We start from the raw sequence: 15,987 nt of genomic DNA, 5'->3' as shown, positions 1-15,987 counted from the left end.
CCGCTCCCGAATTGGTCCAGGTCCTCAGGCGGATCCCGCCCCTCCCTGAGATTGGCAGGACCGGAGACTGCCGGGCCTGACTCTCCAGTTTGCGTCAGCGCCTGGGCGGGTCTCGGACGCTGTGGGCGCGCCTGGTAAGGTCCTGCTGTATCCGCCTGGTTCCTGTCCCGCTGTGGGAGGGGCTCTGAAGCGCCGGGACTACGGCTGAGACCCATCGGGCCGGGCCAGGTAGCGGACGAGGTCGACTGTTCGTTTAAGAAGCGGGGACTCTTGTCCTGAGCGCACCCAGTCTTTCAGCCTGCGGGACGGTGATGCGATTTGCATTAGAGGTAATATTCTAGGCCGGGCTCGGGGGCTCACGCCTGTAATCCCAGCACTTTGGGAGGCCGAGGCGGGCGGATCACGAGGTCAAAGGATCGAGACCATCCTGGCCAATATGGTGAAACCCCATATCTACTAAAAAATACAAAAATTAGCTGGGCATGGTGACGCGTGCCTGTAATCCCAGCTACTCAGGAGGCTGAGGCAGGAGAATTGCCTGAATCCAGGAGGCGGAGGTTGCAGTGAGTTGAGATCGCGCCACTAAGGAAGTTAGTCTTTTAGAGAAATGCAGAAAACTTTGCTCTAAATTTCCTGACACTCATGAATTCTGAGACAAAAGGAGTGACTAAAGGAAGTTACTAAGTTAATCCTGAAGTTACTAAGATGTTTACCGAGCTACTCTTCTCAAAAGGAATTCAGTCTTTAATGGATACAACAGTCTGATCTCTGAGACTTGAGAGGGGTTTGTTATGTAGGTGTTGTTAGGAGAGATTTTAATAATGCTGTGGATCATGTCCTCAATAATAGTTTGACCAAAGGCAGAAATGTACACCCCCATGGACTGTTACTAAAATACAAAGCCACAGCTATGCAAAGACATTTTCACAGACTAGGTTTGTAGCTTTCTGTTACTGCAACTTAGACAACAGAGTTCAGGGAAGGGAAAGGGATAACTGATTAGCATGTGGTGCTTTTGTCGGGAGCTTTATGAGCTCCTTTTCACAGCCATGGTTGTTGATGTCTATAGAAAAATGAGCAAAGGTGTTGAATAGGCAATTGGGTCACAGAAGAGGAAATGCAAATGACCAGTTGACTTAGGGAGAGATGAAAACAATCACAAATGCAGTTTAATTAAAATAAGTGGGTATAATTTTTTTCATCAGATTGGCAAAAATGATATAGTGTGACACAACAAGGCGTTGGTGAGGCTATAAGGAAATAGCCCCTTTATGATCTGGAGGAAGTGTGCACAGACGTTTGGATTCATGAGGATTAATAAAGGAGCTGCTAGTGAAAACGAACATGCTCATCTCTTATGAGCTATGGATTTCTCTTTTAGGAGGGCCGATACGCACTTCTAAGTAAACACTGGTACATGTGTGTGCCAAGAAGATACATGAAGACAGACATATAAGAGATGTTTAGTGCAACTTTATTTTCAGCAGCGAAGTGGAAATGATTTCAATGTCCATCAGTAAAAAAAATGGATCAATATATAGTTTATTCATATGATGAAATACTGTGCCACAGTTATAATAAATGAGTTTGATCTATATTTTTTTGCTAGAGCTAAAAAACATAAATATGTGCAATAATACATGCAGTATGATGGTGTTTACTTAAGATGTGCTTACAATTGTTTATGGATGCTTGTACATATATACTTACACACAGAATACATTAAACTATAAACAACTGATCAATGGGTGTACTCCAAACTCTTGCTAGTGTGAAGGGAATGAGACTTCGTGTGGGGATTAGAGTGGGCTTTGACGGTATCTAATATTTTCTGTTGTTAATAACAAAACGACTAAATGGAAATAAAATTTCAATCTTGACAGTTGTTGACCCAACAGTAAGAATATTGACACTTGTCACAGTAGTAGACTTTGCACTGTTCTATGTCTTTTAAATTTGTTTAAATTCAAGACCTAATCCAACAGGAAGTGCCAGAGTGCATGTGAGCTGTGTTGTGCATTGGAAAGTGATACTCGTGCTTTCAACCCTGCGTGTGTTTGGCAACTCTCAAATTTTCTTAGGAATGTCTCAGGACCTGCTTGTCCTCAGTCCTAAAGAAGCACCTCCCCACTCCCACCCAGACAACGGTGCTCCCACAGGTGTCTGGAGGAAAGGCCAGCCTTTTCCAAAACATATTTTAATGTCCCAAGGAGCTTGAGGCCACGCCCCAGATCAAGCACCTGGAAGAGAGGACCATCATGAACCTCCCATGAGCACCTCTGTCCCAAAAGCACATTTCCATGGCATTGTGGAACACTGAATCTTGAGCAGACTGCAACCTCTTGGATTTGTCATGGCAAGATATTTGAAAATATGCCCATTCCTTTTCCTAAATTTCAGGAGAGGTGTTAATCTGTGTGTACTTTTAAAATTGTGGTATTTATACTGGACTTTTCTTTCTGTTTAGAATTGGTAATAAATCTTAGAATATAACCCTGTGACCAAGCCATCTGTGATTCATTCTGTAGGACAGTTCACTCATTTACTTGTTCACCCATTCACATTCAACAGATGTTTATTATCTATGGTCGGCCTCCAAGATTGCTGCTCCCTGGTGTACATGCCCTATATAATCTCCTTCCCTTGAGTATGCTGGGACTCGTGTATATGATGAGATTTTACTCCCAGAAACAGTAAAAGCGAAGTGATTTTGAAGATATAATTAAGATCTCCACTCAGTTAACCTAGAGTTAATCAAAAGAGAGTATTGGGGTGGGCCTGGCCTAATCAGGTGGGCCCTTTTTAAAAAAGTGGGTTCAGGCCTTCTCTGGAAGGAAAGAGATTCAAAGCTGAACACTCTCTTTCTGGCTTTGAAGATGCAAACAGCCATGTTGTGGAGAAGGCCTCTGGCAGGGAAATGCGGGCAGCCTCTAGGAGTGGGGGGCTTTGGTCCTAGGACCTCAAAGAAATGAATTCTGCCAACAATAATGGGATGCCAGCTTTGGTGGCCACCTGGATGATAGCCTGGTGAGACTCTGAGCTCAGGACCTACTGAAGCTGGGCCTGGACTCCTGATCCATGGAAACTGATGCTAAGTCTGCATTCTTTTAAGCCTACTAAATTTGTTATGCAGTAATAGAAAACGAATACAGTATCTAAGTGTCAGTTACTGAGGATGCAGAATGAATACAAAACCGTTCTTGCTCCAGATACACAATCTGGTGGAGGAGACAAATATTTAAAAGACACAATTACAATTTAGAGTGAAAAGAGTTATGGAAGTTTGAATCACGGTGTGCTCCTGGTTAATCATGGTAGATTGAACACACTGCTGCCCAAGCCCTGCAGAATGCCCATAGAAGGATCCAAGGACATCAGCCCGTAAAGGTGAAGATAATGTGAAGGTGGCAGGGGGCACACGAGAGACAGCACTGTTCTCTCTGGGCTTATTGGCTGGATGGTGTAAATCTGGCATTTTCTGTGACTGTGAATCCCTTCTCCACTGACTACAAGGAGAAAGTCTGTTGGCAGTAGGAGAAAATGAGGTCAACAAACATAGAAATAGAGCAGAGAGGTGAAAAGAGATTCCTGAGGGTGCTCTAATGCCCTGGCTCCAGCTGGGCCTGAGGCTGGCTTGATTCTCATTTTTCCCAGTTAAGCAAACCAGTAAACCTTACAGATAAATCATGCATTGCTTCCAATCTCAGTGTCCTGACTCATTCATACAGTCATACTGCACAGTAAGCAGAGTAAAATAAATTCTCAACAAATGCAGTTACTCTTGTCTTTACTAAACTGATTATTCCTACAAACTAAACATTGTAATATCTTTAAGGGTGGCATCTAATTTGGGGTGCTTATTAGAGAAGATGACTTTTGTCTGTTGAAGGAGAACAGTTCATGCATCTCATTCAGATAGCTCAGGTGAGGCTTCAGGAGGCAGGATGAGATCTCTGGCTTGCCTGTGATTTGTGGTCAACCCAAAAGGAAGCAAAGCACTGAGTTTCATTGAAATGATGGCTAATGGGCTTCTGGATGCAGAGAGCCCCACGGAAACAATCTGCTCATGTGTGGAGGTGTTACAGTGGGTAGCCAGTCAGACGTGAGCAGACAGTGGGGGCTCCTGCCAACACAACCCCCCAGGAATGTCAGGCAACCATCAGGTGATGGTCAGGTGGCCATTAATTGTCTCTCTCAAATCATAATTGGTCACAGCTGGCACCAGAGAACGACAGTCTCCCAATAGATAGAAAAAACCTGACACTCCTGGTAAGATCTCAGGAGTTGAGTGAGTGGGTTTAAGCTTGCGCAGTAAAAGACAATATGGAGCCTTCCACTGGTAAGGGAAGAACCTCAAGTGAGCATGTACACAACTCCACTAAGCACACTGCCCATGTTCCCCTCCCAAGCGCTAGCAGGCCACTACCGCGCAGGCGGACAGCCCACCCAAGGGAAGACTCGGGGGACGTAACACAGGACCCCGGAAGCAAAGCCAGCATTTAATATCCCAAGTCAAAGGTCAAATGGTGCACTCCCATCTTTCAAGTCACCTGCTTGGCCCTCTCCCAAGTGTACGTTCTTTCATTCCTGCTCTGAAGCTTTTCAGTAAACTTGGCTGCCTGCTCTAAAACGTGCCTCAGTCTCTCCTGTCTTGTCCTCTGTCTTGTGCTCCTCTGCCAAATTCTTTCTTCTGAGGAGGCAAGGACTGAGGTAGCTGCAGACCCATGATGATTCGCTGCTGGTAACACACTTTGGTGCCGCCTAACTTGGATAGAGTGGGCTAACAGTAGCCGTGGAATAGGTGTCTGTAGCTGTCAGCCTCAGGACCTCAGCCAGCAGCCACAGCCGTGCCCCTCGGTTCTCTAACACGTGTTCACCTCTTTTTCCAGAAAGGGAGATGCCATGTGCTGGCCCATCACTCCAACAGGGGCCTTAACTCTGGGAATCGGACACTGGAGGAAACTTAGACGTTTGAACAAATCAAGTCGTCCAGATCCATGGTCAGCTCCTGCCTCGACGTGGCCTTCCTCTTGCCGGGCTGGCCCCCAGACCTTGGGAACCTGCGCTGGCTGTGGGTGACCTGCAGGTACTGGTCAGCGCCACTGTTCTGTTGGTCACTGCTGGATGCCGCAGACACGGAGTCAGATTCCGTGAGGGATGGCTCGAACCTGAGCTTCCCTCTGGGCTTCAGAGGGGGCTGTGGGTATTGGAAATTACACCAGCGTGGCTTTTTGGGCACATAGGCGGGCCTGTCAAGGTGACCCTCAAAATCGTCTTTCCACGGCTTGTAGTGTACCCTCCCCTGGTGCTCGGGAGCCAGGGTCTGACTTTCAGACCTCTCCCCAACATAAACATGAGGAGCCCCACGGAGGTCCGTCAGGGAGCGTGGGGGAAGAGACTGTTTGATCCAGCCCCTCCTCGGCATCTCCTCCTCCTCTTCACTCAGCTGTGGGGAGTGAGGCTGGCGGGGAACCCAGGATGCATATTGTCGCACATTCCTGGGGTACAGCTCCACAATGTCACCTGAAGCATCTATCTTGAAATGTCTTTCTGGCCAGACATTTGGATGTTTTTTCTTGTAAGAGTCACATTCATTAATGACATAGTATCTGGGGGCATGGGGCCTAGGACCCTGTGCCACCAAAGTCGAGGCCCCTGGTCCACGGTGAGGAGGGTTGATTTGCTGAAAGTCTTTTCGGAGGAGAGGTTCTGAGTGCACATCTTCAATGTGCTTTGTAAACATCGTAGGTGTGCGCGATCTGTTCTTGTGAAGATCGCTGGTGCTCGCACACAGACCAGGCAGATACCTGTAACACAGAGGCAGTTAAGTAGCTGTGCCCGCACACAGACCAGGCAGATACCTGTAACACAGAGGCAGTTAACCCACACCTGACCACTGTGAGCTGTGAGTGGTTCCCTGAGCATTTTCCCTGAGCCTGGTTCCAAATGATGAATGGGTATTCTGTGGATTATGTGCACAGAGTCCTTTGGGGGACTGGGCTAACCAGTGTGCTTTACCGCTGGAATTTTCAGAACCCTAAATCAGTGATGTGCATCATGAGTCTCCATGGAGAGTGCAGAGTGAGGGGTGCTGTGTTAGTGTATTTCATCACGGAGTCTTCTTTGTGTCAAGAGGCATAGAGTGGGACTAGTGTCGGTGAAGCACATGTTAGGAACATAGTTCCTCGTCCTCTCCTATAAACAGCTGTCTGGCTTCTCGAGCACTTCTCTGAGTTTCCACTGGTGGGTACAGAGCAGTTATACATATTAAACAGTTGTTCCCTGGCCAGGTGCAGTGGCTCAAGCTTGTTATCCCAGCACTTTGGGAGGCCAAGTCAGGTGGATCACCTAAGGTCAGGAGTTCAAGACCAGCCTGGCCAAGATGGTGAAAGCCCATGTCTACTAAAAATACAGTGGGTGCCTGTAATCCCAGCTACTTGGGAGGCTGAGGCAAGAGAATTACTTGAACCTGGAGGTGGAAGTTGCAGTGAGCCGAGATCGCACGATTGCACTCCAGCCCTGGGCCATAAGAGTAAAATTCTGTCTCAGGAAAAAAAAAAAGTTCTTCCTGATAAAGACTTGAATCTGTATGGTGGCTCTGGTTTGACACCCAGTGGCCTCCCAAGGAGTGTCTGGATCCTCCCTGCCTCTCAAGACCCCACAGAGACATGCAGACAACTCCTCATATAACAAGACTTCAAGTTCTTTGCTAACTTAGTCATTAGCGTAAAAACAAGAGAGCCCCTATATTTTATCTGTATTGCTTTCACTGTACTACAATCAGATCAAATAGAATTTTCCATATGAGTTTGGGCCAGTACAGGTCTATCCCCTTCATCTTTCCAGGGGTCCTACCTCCATTAAAGTAAGCAGGGATCTCCTGCTTTCTTTGACCCCATGTAATGCATAAATGGTCTTGCCAACAACATGACCAGACTACAGCTAAAATATGCAAGATCTTGCCAATAAGGTGGCCAGTGTGGAACTAAAAAATAAAGAGTATTTTCTTAGGCTAGAAAAATGTTTATCCTAGGTTGGCTGGAAGGTTTGCTTACGGGTTAAATGACAGCCTAGGAGGAAGAATTTGTCCTGTTAGACAAACTGACACCCCCACCCGCCTCCATTTCTTCTCAGTACCAGCTGTCACAGTCTCCTGACCCCATGCCTTTTGGAAGAATTAGAATTTAATGGCATTGGCCTCCTGAAGCTGTTGAGGACTTCACACCTGACCACTGTGAGCTGTGAGTGGTTCCCTGAGCATTTTCCCTGAGCCTGGTTCCAAATGATGAATGGGTATTTTGTGGATTGTGTGCACAGAGTCATTTGGGGGACTGGGCTAACCAGTGTGCTTTATCTCTCACATTCCAGGGTTTCTTCTGTGTTGCAGTGGAGCCTCACCTGTTAGTTTCATGCTCTAGCCTGGCTTTGGAGAACCCAGGGAGAGGTGAGCTGGGAGCCCTGTTCCCTGGCCTGGGGCTCTGGGGCATGGACTGCGTGACTGTCTCTATCCAGCCACTCTTGCTGCTTTCTGAGTCGAAATGGACCATGTTGCCATTATTTTGGGGTGTGCCCGAGTGCGCTGAGGACAGTTGGCTGGTAAGATCACTGTCATTTGGAAGCTTCTTGGTGCTTTCTTCCTGGGTCTGGATCCGGGCTGCAGGGAAAGGGAGGACTTGTGAGAAGACAAGTATCACTGAGCAGGTGACACCTTCAGGAGGGCTGAGTTGCAAGAGTTTTATGACTTCCAGGAGTTGGTCTGAAAACAATTGAGTGCACTGACAAATACACCTCACCAGTGGGCAACAAATATTCTGTCATTCAAATGATTTCATCCCTGAAAGTTGGAGCTGGGCGTGTAGGAGGAATCAAGTGAACACATGTCTTCACAGTGCTCCATCTGATTTCCCATGAGGTAAAGCAAGTACGTAGCAGCTTTGGGCCTCCAGTTCCTCATCTATTCAATGAGGATAATAAAGCTTATACACAATTATGATTCTTTGGAAATGGTTCACATGCATTTTGAAAAATGATGTGGTCTTGAGCTGGAAAATGAACATTGGGCAATGCTATTGTTATTCTGAGACAGTCTATGCAGATTCTGGCTTTAGAAGGTGACCTGACCTAAGTTTAATTAGGCTTAATTGGCAAATAAGCGATGACAATTACAGAGGCGCTTTATGGCATGAGCCACAACTGCTTTCAGTAATAATTATCAATTATAGGCCTCTCTCTGAAAAGCTGGTGGAGCAAGCAAACATCATCCTTAGGCCTTAGGGCTCTTGCTCAGGCATTTTTCTGGAGAGGAATAGGTCCCTTCCAATTAGTGAAGTATTACAGCAGCTGTGAGAGCTGGCCCCTAGAGCCCTTTTTGGTCCCATTCTCATTCCTATAGGCTGTGCCATTTTAATGGTGCCCAGTGAGCCTTCTGGCTCACAGCACTCTGTTAATGGTCTGGAGAAACAGATCCATCTCCTTCGAGCTCCCCATGGCCACCTTCTTCCCTTTAGGCCATACCAGACTTCCATACCACATGCTTCCATTCTCCCTGCTTTGCAGGGACAGGACAGAACCTAAGGAGGCCAGACCTCAGGGAAGGGACCTGGGAGGGAACATTGCAAGCAAGAGACGGGCCACGGAGAAGAAGTACACAAAAGTGAAGCAGGCAAAGAGATTCTTCGGGCTTCTATCCACATGAATGTCCTGCTTTTCCTCTCCTACTTCAGCACTTCCTTCTGATTTTACACGTTTTGGAATTATTAATGGGCCTGGATATGATATAAAAATGGAAGATTTAAAGCAACATTTATATCCCTAAATTTTATTTTATTGTGCCTGGTTACTTGGGAAAAACCGAGGTTATCAGGAATTTTTATTGGTAGGATGTCGCAAACTATCTGAAATGGCTGTATTTTTAAATGCCTACTAACGGAGACATCAGATTGCTGCATTTTTTAAAAATACTTACCTTCTACCATCTGGGCAACCTTTTTCTTATCTTCTGATCTTGCCTAAAATGCAAATGACATGCACGTTTGTTTTGAGCTTAGCAGGAAGCAGTAACAAATATTATTCCTGGGGAAAAAAAGATTTACATGCCCTAGTTTTTTTTTTGAGACAGAGTCTCACTCTGTCACCCAGGCTGGAGTGCAGTGGCACGATCTCAGCTCACTGTAACCTCTGCCTCCAGGGTTCAAGCAGTTCTCCTGACTCAGCCTCCTGAGTAGCTGGGACCACAGGCGTACACTGCTATACCCGGCTAATTTGTTTATATGCCCTAGTTCTTACTTTGGGCCATGACTGGACTACTATTGCCCCTATGGACAGTGTGCTCTGGGCTTGGGCCTGTTATTTGAAGGAATAAATGCAGATACCTAAAAGCTGAAGTTTTATGCTTAGCCAGTTTTATTTCAGGACAGCTAAGAGACCATGTTTAGATTCTGCCTATAATAGTTTGAATCACACAAAAAAATATAGATCAACAACACTGGAGAGGTGTTTTTCCACCAAAATGGCCATTGTACCTCCAAATGAATTTTGAATTAGAAGCTAATTTGTGTTTCTTTGCATGAATTGATATTCACCGGAGGTTTTTTCTTTTTTTTTAAACTGATAGAAGTGGAAGGAGGTTTTTTTTGCAGGGATGAGGTCAGTGAGGCATCTCGGGTGCCACATTTAAGAAGGCACTTATTTTCAGAGTTGTGAAAGGACAGGGTCAGCATGATGCTAACAGACCCTCCTTAAATGTGGTGCTTTGGGAGCCTCACTGGCCTCATCCCAGTCCTGGGACCCTTTCTGGAGGTCTTAGGACTCAGGGCACTAAGAGAGCACCTGGGGCATGTGGAAGAGAGAAATTACGGGAGTGTTGGGAGTGTATGTCTCCCTCGGACTGCTCTGGGAGATGGGGTTTGAGCCCCACGGAGAGAGAAGGAGTGACAGCCATATCTAAAAGATATGAAAGGGCTGAGGCTTTAGGGACACACAGTGCTGCTGGACTTAGATGCGCAAATTGACAAGGATTGGGAAGGGACTTTTTCTCTCTCTTGGCACTTTGCCAGAACTCACAGAAGCACCCGGCACACTGAGGGCTTGGTGTGGTCACAGGAGGGGCACTCAAGGGCTGGAGGCAGCAGCAAAGCCCCTTGAGGAGGAGGAAAAACAGAAGCAGGCTTCTTCCTAGCAAAGGTGATTCATCCTTGGGTATTCTTAGAAATAACCCTTAGACATCTGGGGACCAGGGGGTGGCCAAGAGTCATAGAACCTTGAAGATGTGACCTCCCTGGTATCCCCATGCTGGCAAGATCTCAGTCATGTGGTTGACACACATTCATAATAGCAAAGGTCATGGAATACTTGCGTTTTGGATCTGCATTTTGAGCTGGTGGTTGCTGAGCTTTAGAGAACGTGCGATGCTCTGGAGATAATAGATGAGCATGCTAGGACAAAATAGCACAGGAGAGTGAGTGGGCTGCAGCTCGCTTTTTCACCTTTCAGACCACATTCCCTGCTGGGAGTTGGCAGGAATAAGAGGCTCCCAGGCCAGGTGCGGGCTACCCGCTGACCCTCTGCTAAGGACAAAATACATCAGCAAATTCTCAAGCCAATGAGCTCTGGGAAGGGGCTGCTTTTGTTTTCTTTTCCTGGCTTTCCACAGTACCCTCATTGACCTGGAATTCTGCACTGGTGAGAGCAATAAGGAAGACCTGAAAATGGGGGAGAAATTTTGCCGTCTATCAAGCTATGAGTACAGCATCCACCCACTTTTACTTTTTTTCCTTTAAACCAAAACAAGCCAAAGATACTTAGCTGAGTTGTGAAATTCCTTTTCAGGATTATTTAAATTTCTTGAGAATGAGATAATGATAATAATGGCATTCAGCCCCATTCTAGTGATCACAGCAATTGACCGAATGCTGTTGATAGATCAGTAACTACCTCGATGACAATGGAGTGCTTTCTCCCTGCCCCTCGCTGAGACCCAGTGGCTGTGTCTCCATGGCACAGTACCTCACGTGACTCTGGTGTGTGACTCAGAGTCTCTGTTTGATCATCAGGCTCTAAGCCTAAGTGATTTTTGAAAGAACGAATACATTTTATAAAATTCTTGGAAAGCAGTGTTCCCTTGTTGGCCAAACACCCAGAAGTCCCTCCAAAGCTGGCAGGTGTGGTACTCACAAAAGCAGGAGTACAGCGGGCAGGATGACCACGGGGCTGCTGACGTGCCCCATCACGGAGCCAAACCACGCTGGAAAGTCCTTCTCAATTGTTTCTGACACAATGTCATAAATTTTCTCTTGTCCACTGTGAGAAAGAAAAACATAACTTCAGATTTTATTGCTCTTGGCAGAAAGATGCTGCAAGACATCAAAAAATGGCTGGATGCCTAGAGGCCACTTCCTAACATTCCTCAAATGATTTCATAGCTAATTAATATGGAGGAGGGAAGATGGGGTCATTAATCACATTGCATGTAAGTGTGTGTTGTAATAGTGTGCACTAAGGCTAAATGTTACATACATGTTGTATCAATGCTGACTTGAATGCTAGATGAAGATACTAGAGGGTTTTGCTGGGAAACAACTGGATAATGTAGAAAAAAAGTGCTGTGCACTGTGTTTTCATAAAAGCTTTTCTGTTTTGACCAGATAGAATGCCTCTTCTCACTTTAAAAGGGCTGTATTTTTTAACATGAGCACAGAGGTGGTTATGCTAAGGGAAGCCTGGTATTAAGGAAAGAGCACTGGTCTTGAATTTAAAACATGCAGGTTTGCAATCTTTCTATCCTGTTCACCTGCTCTGTGAGCTGGGAGGAGAATTCAGTTCAATACAGTTTAATTCCCCTGCGGCATTCAGTCGCTATGGGCAGAGCCAGGAAAGAAAACAATTTACCTGAATGGCCCACAGTTTAGAGATGGCTTGTATCGGACAATAGCAAAAATGGTTGGCAGCATGCACAGAAACAGCATAAACAGGAGCATGGCCAAGTAGAAATTGTTGGATCTGCAGATAAATCAAATACCATGTGTTAAGTTTACTCCATAGCCAGCTGCCAGGGTTGCATATGCCCAAAGAGCTGCCACAGAAATGGTTGCCCTGACTCTTTGCAAACTAAAAAATCCACCTCCCAGGGCTGCCTACCAATGGATCTGTCGTACGGTCACTTGCAGCCTAGGAACCTGGAAATCAGTGTTCAGAGGAACTTCAGAGATCTCCCGCCCAACCTGTTTGTCTAATAAACATTTGCTGAGCACCTGTTTAGCTCAAACCATGAGGGTGGTGAACTACCCTGGCACCCAGGAGTTCCACACAGTAAACTCAATTTATGGAAAAACCTTAGAAGCGTTGCTCACCCATCTGGGTCCTTCCCTACTGGTTCCCTCTCCTGTTCCCAGCCTTGAACCTGTCTCTTACGTTTCAGGATGGTTTGGCTCTTTTGTTTGTGATTCCTGATTCTCTCGCTTCAGTGTGATTTGCACTCAGCCTCTTATCTGCTCTGCACATGGCTGCACAGGGTATGTGCTCTGCCTCATGAAGCCCTGATCCCTGTCCCTGAGCCCTAAGCTGGTGTCAGGGAGTTTGGCCACCCAGGGCTCCTCTGAGGGGGGCTTAAACCTGTTCAGTGTGCAAGGCCCTGTACACAGTTCAGAAAAGAGAATGAAGGGTCAATCCATGTCATTACTTTCAACTAGTACTCTCTCTTGGTCTCTCTCTCTCTCTCTCTCTTTCTAATAAAAAAGACTTCACTAGAAGAGAATAGAAAATTTCAGAGTACAGAATGTAGTAAGAAAGTGAGTGATAAGTTGTGAAACCTCTTTCTCTTTCTCTAACCACAGACACACATGCACATATATAATGTATATACATATACATATATACAACATATATAAATATATCAAAACATATATCTCTGAATGATGCATATGTGTGTATTAGTTACTAGCTAAAATGTGAATGCAGGCAGGGAATGGTGGCTCACGCCTGTAATCCCAGCCCTTTGGGAGGCTGAGGAGGGCAGATCACAAGGTCAGAAGATCGAGACCATCCTGGCCAACATGGTGAAACCCCGTCTCTACTAAAAATACAAAAATTAGCTGGATGTGGTGGCACATGCCTGTGATCCCAACTACTCAGGAGGCTGAGGCAGGAGAATCTCTGAACCAGGGAGTCAGAGGTTGCAGTGAGCCGAGATTGCACCACTGCACTCCAGTCTGGCGACAGAGTGAGACTCTATCTAAACAAAACAAAAAGTGAATGCGTTGTCAAGTAGGTCATCAGCAAAAAGTTTGAAAGCCACTGATATGGACACAGGTAATCGTTTATGTCAAAGTAAAATAACTGAATCAGCAAAGTATTTAGAATGTGTTATGAGTTCACCAGTTGGCTAAAATTAAAACAGATAAAGGAAGAAGTATTGGTAAATAATGCTGCCAGACACGTAAAGTGGGGTGATCATTTTAGAAAACTTTTTGGCACTATTTCGTAAGGGTGAACATACGCATGCCCTGTGAAGGATGTTCAAGGCAGCATTATTCATGATGGCCAACAGCTGGAAGCAGCTTAGATACCCGTCAATGGTAGCCAGGATACAGACATTGACGTGTATTTCCTTAGTAAGGTGAATCTCACAAACACAATGTCGAGTGGAAGCAGCTGGGCACAAAAGAGCACATACCATGTGTGATTCTGTTTACACCAAGTAAAAGCCAGGCAGCCTAATGATGCCATTAGAAGTTGGCAGTGATTGGAATCCCATGCAAGTGGGCATGCTCTGGGTGCCATTTGTGTTTTGTTTTTTGATCTAGTTCCTTGTGTTCCATTTGTGAAAACTCATCAAGCTAAACATTTATGATTTGTGCACTTTTTCTGAAAGCACTATTAAACTTCCCCAAAAAGTTTTTTAAAACTGTGTCATGAATTCAAGAGGAGTAACAATTCATTGAAAGAGTAAGGCGTTGAAAATGGCTCTTGGAGGAGATAAAATTGGAGGGCAGGCAGGATTTTGACAGGAAGAGAATTGGGGGAACCCCTTGCTGGAGGGCCCCTGGGTAAGGCAGCTGTGGATGAGATAGTATCTGTATGATCAGATCTTATTCTTACCCACCTGGAGGCTCGAAATACTTGCTGGTGGGGCACATTGCAGGTCAGCACAGCCCAACTCCTCAGGTACATGAGCCCAATGAGTTTGAGAACGTTGAATGCTGGGAGACATGGGGAGAAGAAGGCCCCCATCCTGGAACCATGAGGAAGGTCAGTGTGCATCTGTTCTCTTCCAGCCTGTCTTCTAGGACTATGGAAGCCCCATGCAGGAACCTGGTTCTGAGACTGGGGTTTACACCCTATGCTTAAAGAACTGGAAATGCCCCTGAAGTCCCAAGACCACAACCCTCCACTTTCTAAAGGTAAAACCAGTCACTAAACCTGACTTGAAGGATATTGATTCTATTTTAAAATATTCTCTTTGCAAAGGACAACTAAGTGTCTCTCTTTTCACACTTTAGCAAAGGAAAATCCTCCTTTGGGAAGGAGACAAATAATGGATGACTACTGTTTGGGGCTAGCTCCTGGTTTTTCTTGTGGATGATGAGGACTGTGTTAATAAATTCCTGACTTTCATGTTTAATCAACATACGTTGAGCACCGACTTTTGCTGGATATGGCACTAAGCACCCTCACACATTTCAGTTTGTTTACTCTCTGCAATAGCAAAAGGAGAGGTAAATATCCAATTGATAGACAAGAAGGGCAAATATGGGGAAACCAAAGACATGTTGCTAATAAGAAGCCGACCCTATATCATCCAAACCGGGAGGTTTGCGGAAGGAAAGAACTGAGCCCACAGACAAGAACCAGATCACCCCAGGAAAGCTGGGACTTATGGTCACCCTGAAAAGAAATGCCAGCTGGGAAACAAAACCCATGTCTTCTGACTTCAGTCTAAATCAGTTTATGCTGGATATGCATTCGATCTAATACTTGCAGAATTTGGATTTATTGATGTGAAAATAAGCATAGATATAAGAATATGTTTAATTAGTAAAATGTTTTTAACAGGAAATGTTAACATGTTGGATGTTAGGCAAGACACTTAGCTTCTCTGAACTTCAGTTTTCTCATCTTTAAAAGGGGTAAAATAATAGCAGTTCTCACGGGTTTACTATACGGATGAAATCAGTTACTCCAGGTAGAGAAGTACCTGATATCTAGCACTATTAAATAAATGTCAGATATTATTTTTAACACCATATTTGTAAAGGTATTTTGTAAAATACAGTGGACTCTAGGAACACAGACTTTGACAGGAAGAATATGACTTTATACCTCTCAATTGCCACGCATTTTACTGAATGATTATGAAGAGAGAGTGTTTTCTGGATGTATGGAATGTCCCAGGTTCTTTTTGGTGTATTTCCTTGCTTGTTTTTTAACAAATGGCATTATTTCTGGTCCAACAGGTGAAACCAGAGATAGTGGGGTCATTTAAGGAACTCTCAGCTGCGGCCCGCAGACACACGCCTATGTGTGGGTGGCATGGGGGGACCCCTCCAGCTCCTCAGTGTCTCCGGGTACAGGATTGCCATGGCCTGGGAGGTGCCATGGGTAACCAGACTTCCCAGCTTGCTGCCTCCCCAGGCGTGGGTCTGCAGTCTGGGGGATGGCTGTGCTCGTGGGCCCTGTGTCTAAGTGAAAATTAGGAGGAACATGGAGGGAGGGTGGCGAGCAAGGGCAGATTGGCCAAGGTCCCCAGCAGCCACTCCTGAAGTCCTCACTAAGGAGAAGCAGCCTCTCCTCCCAGCCTTCCCCCAGTCCTCCCTATGAGTGTATTCTGCTGGTTTCTGTGCAGATTTTTTGGGGCTGTGACCAATAGTAGCTTAAACATGGACTATTTTCTGTTTAATTTCTTCCTGTAAAATCCTTAGAAAACCACTAATAAAATTAATACATATGTGAAAGAGTTCTCTTGGAAACACCCTTTCTTAATGCTTATAACTG

At 45.5% G+C, this 15,987-nt stretch overlaps 1 protein-coding gene and 1 long non-coding RNA gene across 8 annotated transcripts in view; one reads left to right on the top strand and one right to left on the bottom strand.

The window, feature by feature from the left end:
- Positions 1–86: 86 nt before the first annotated feature.
- TMC3 (transmembrane channel like 3) overlaps positions 87–15,987 on the bottom strand; it is a 47,532-nt gene continuing 31,631 nt past the window's right edge. The window contains exons 16-22 of the mRNA XM_017973323.5: positions 14,099–14,227; positions 11,887–11,997; positions 11,173–11,298; positions 10,355–10,433; positions 8,966–9,008; positions 7,399–7,654; positions 87–5,807 (exon numbers count right to left, since the gene is read on the bottom strand). Coding sequence (XP_017828812.3) covers positions 4,964–5,807; positions 7,399–7,654; positions 8,966–9,008; positions 10,355–10,433; positions 11,173–11,298; positions 11,887–11,997; positions 14,099–14,227 — 1,588 coding nt within the window. The 3' untranslated portion in view covers positions 87–4,963. The remainder of the gene's footprint in view (positions 5,808–7,398; positions 7,655–8,965; positions 9,009–10,354; positions 10,434–11,172; positions 11,299–11,886; positions 11,998–14,098; positions 14,228–15,987) is intronic.
- LOC103793679 (uncharacterized) lies at positions 97–15,947 on the top strand. Of its 7 annotated transcripts, none has more exons than XR_013518798.1 (5): positions 97–329; positions 4,890–5,086; positions 7,369–7,596; positions 14,271–14,396; positions 14,496–15,947. It is a non-coding gene; the product is annotated as an uncharacterized LOC103793679 (long non-coding RNA). The 7 variants fall into 7 exon arrangements; XR_004744464.3 differs by adding an exon at positions 7,135–7,241 and having other exon boundaries at positions 7,369–7,444; positions 14,271–15,947; XR_004744467.3 differs by adding an exon at positions 7,135–7,241 and having other exon boundaries at positions 14,271–15,947.

The sequence above is a fragment of the Callithrix jacchus genome, chromosome 6 (genome assembly GCF_049354715.1).
Source record: "Callithrix jacchus isolate 240 chromosome 6, calJac240_pri, whole genome shotgun sequence".
Lineage (NCBI taxonomy): Eukaryota > Metazoa > Chordata > Mammalia > Primates > Cebidae > Callithrix > Callithrix jacchus.
This window is presented reverse-complemented; position numbering and strand designations above follow the sequence as displayed.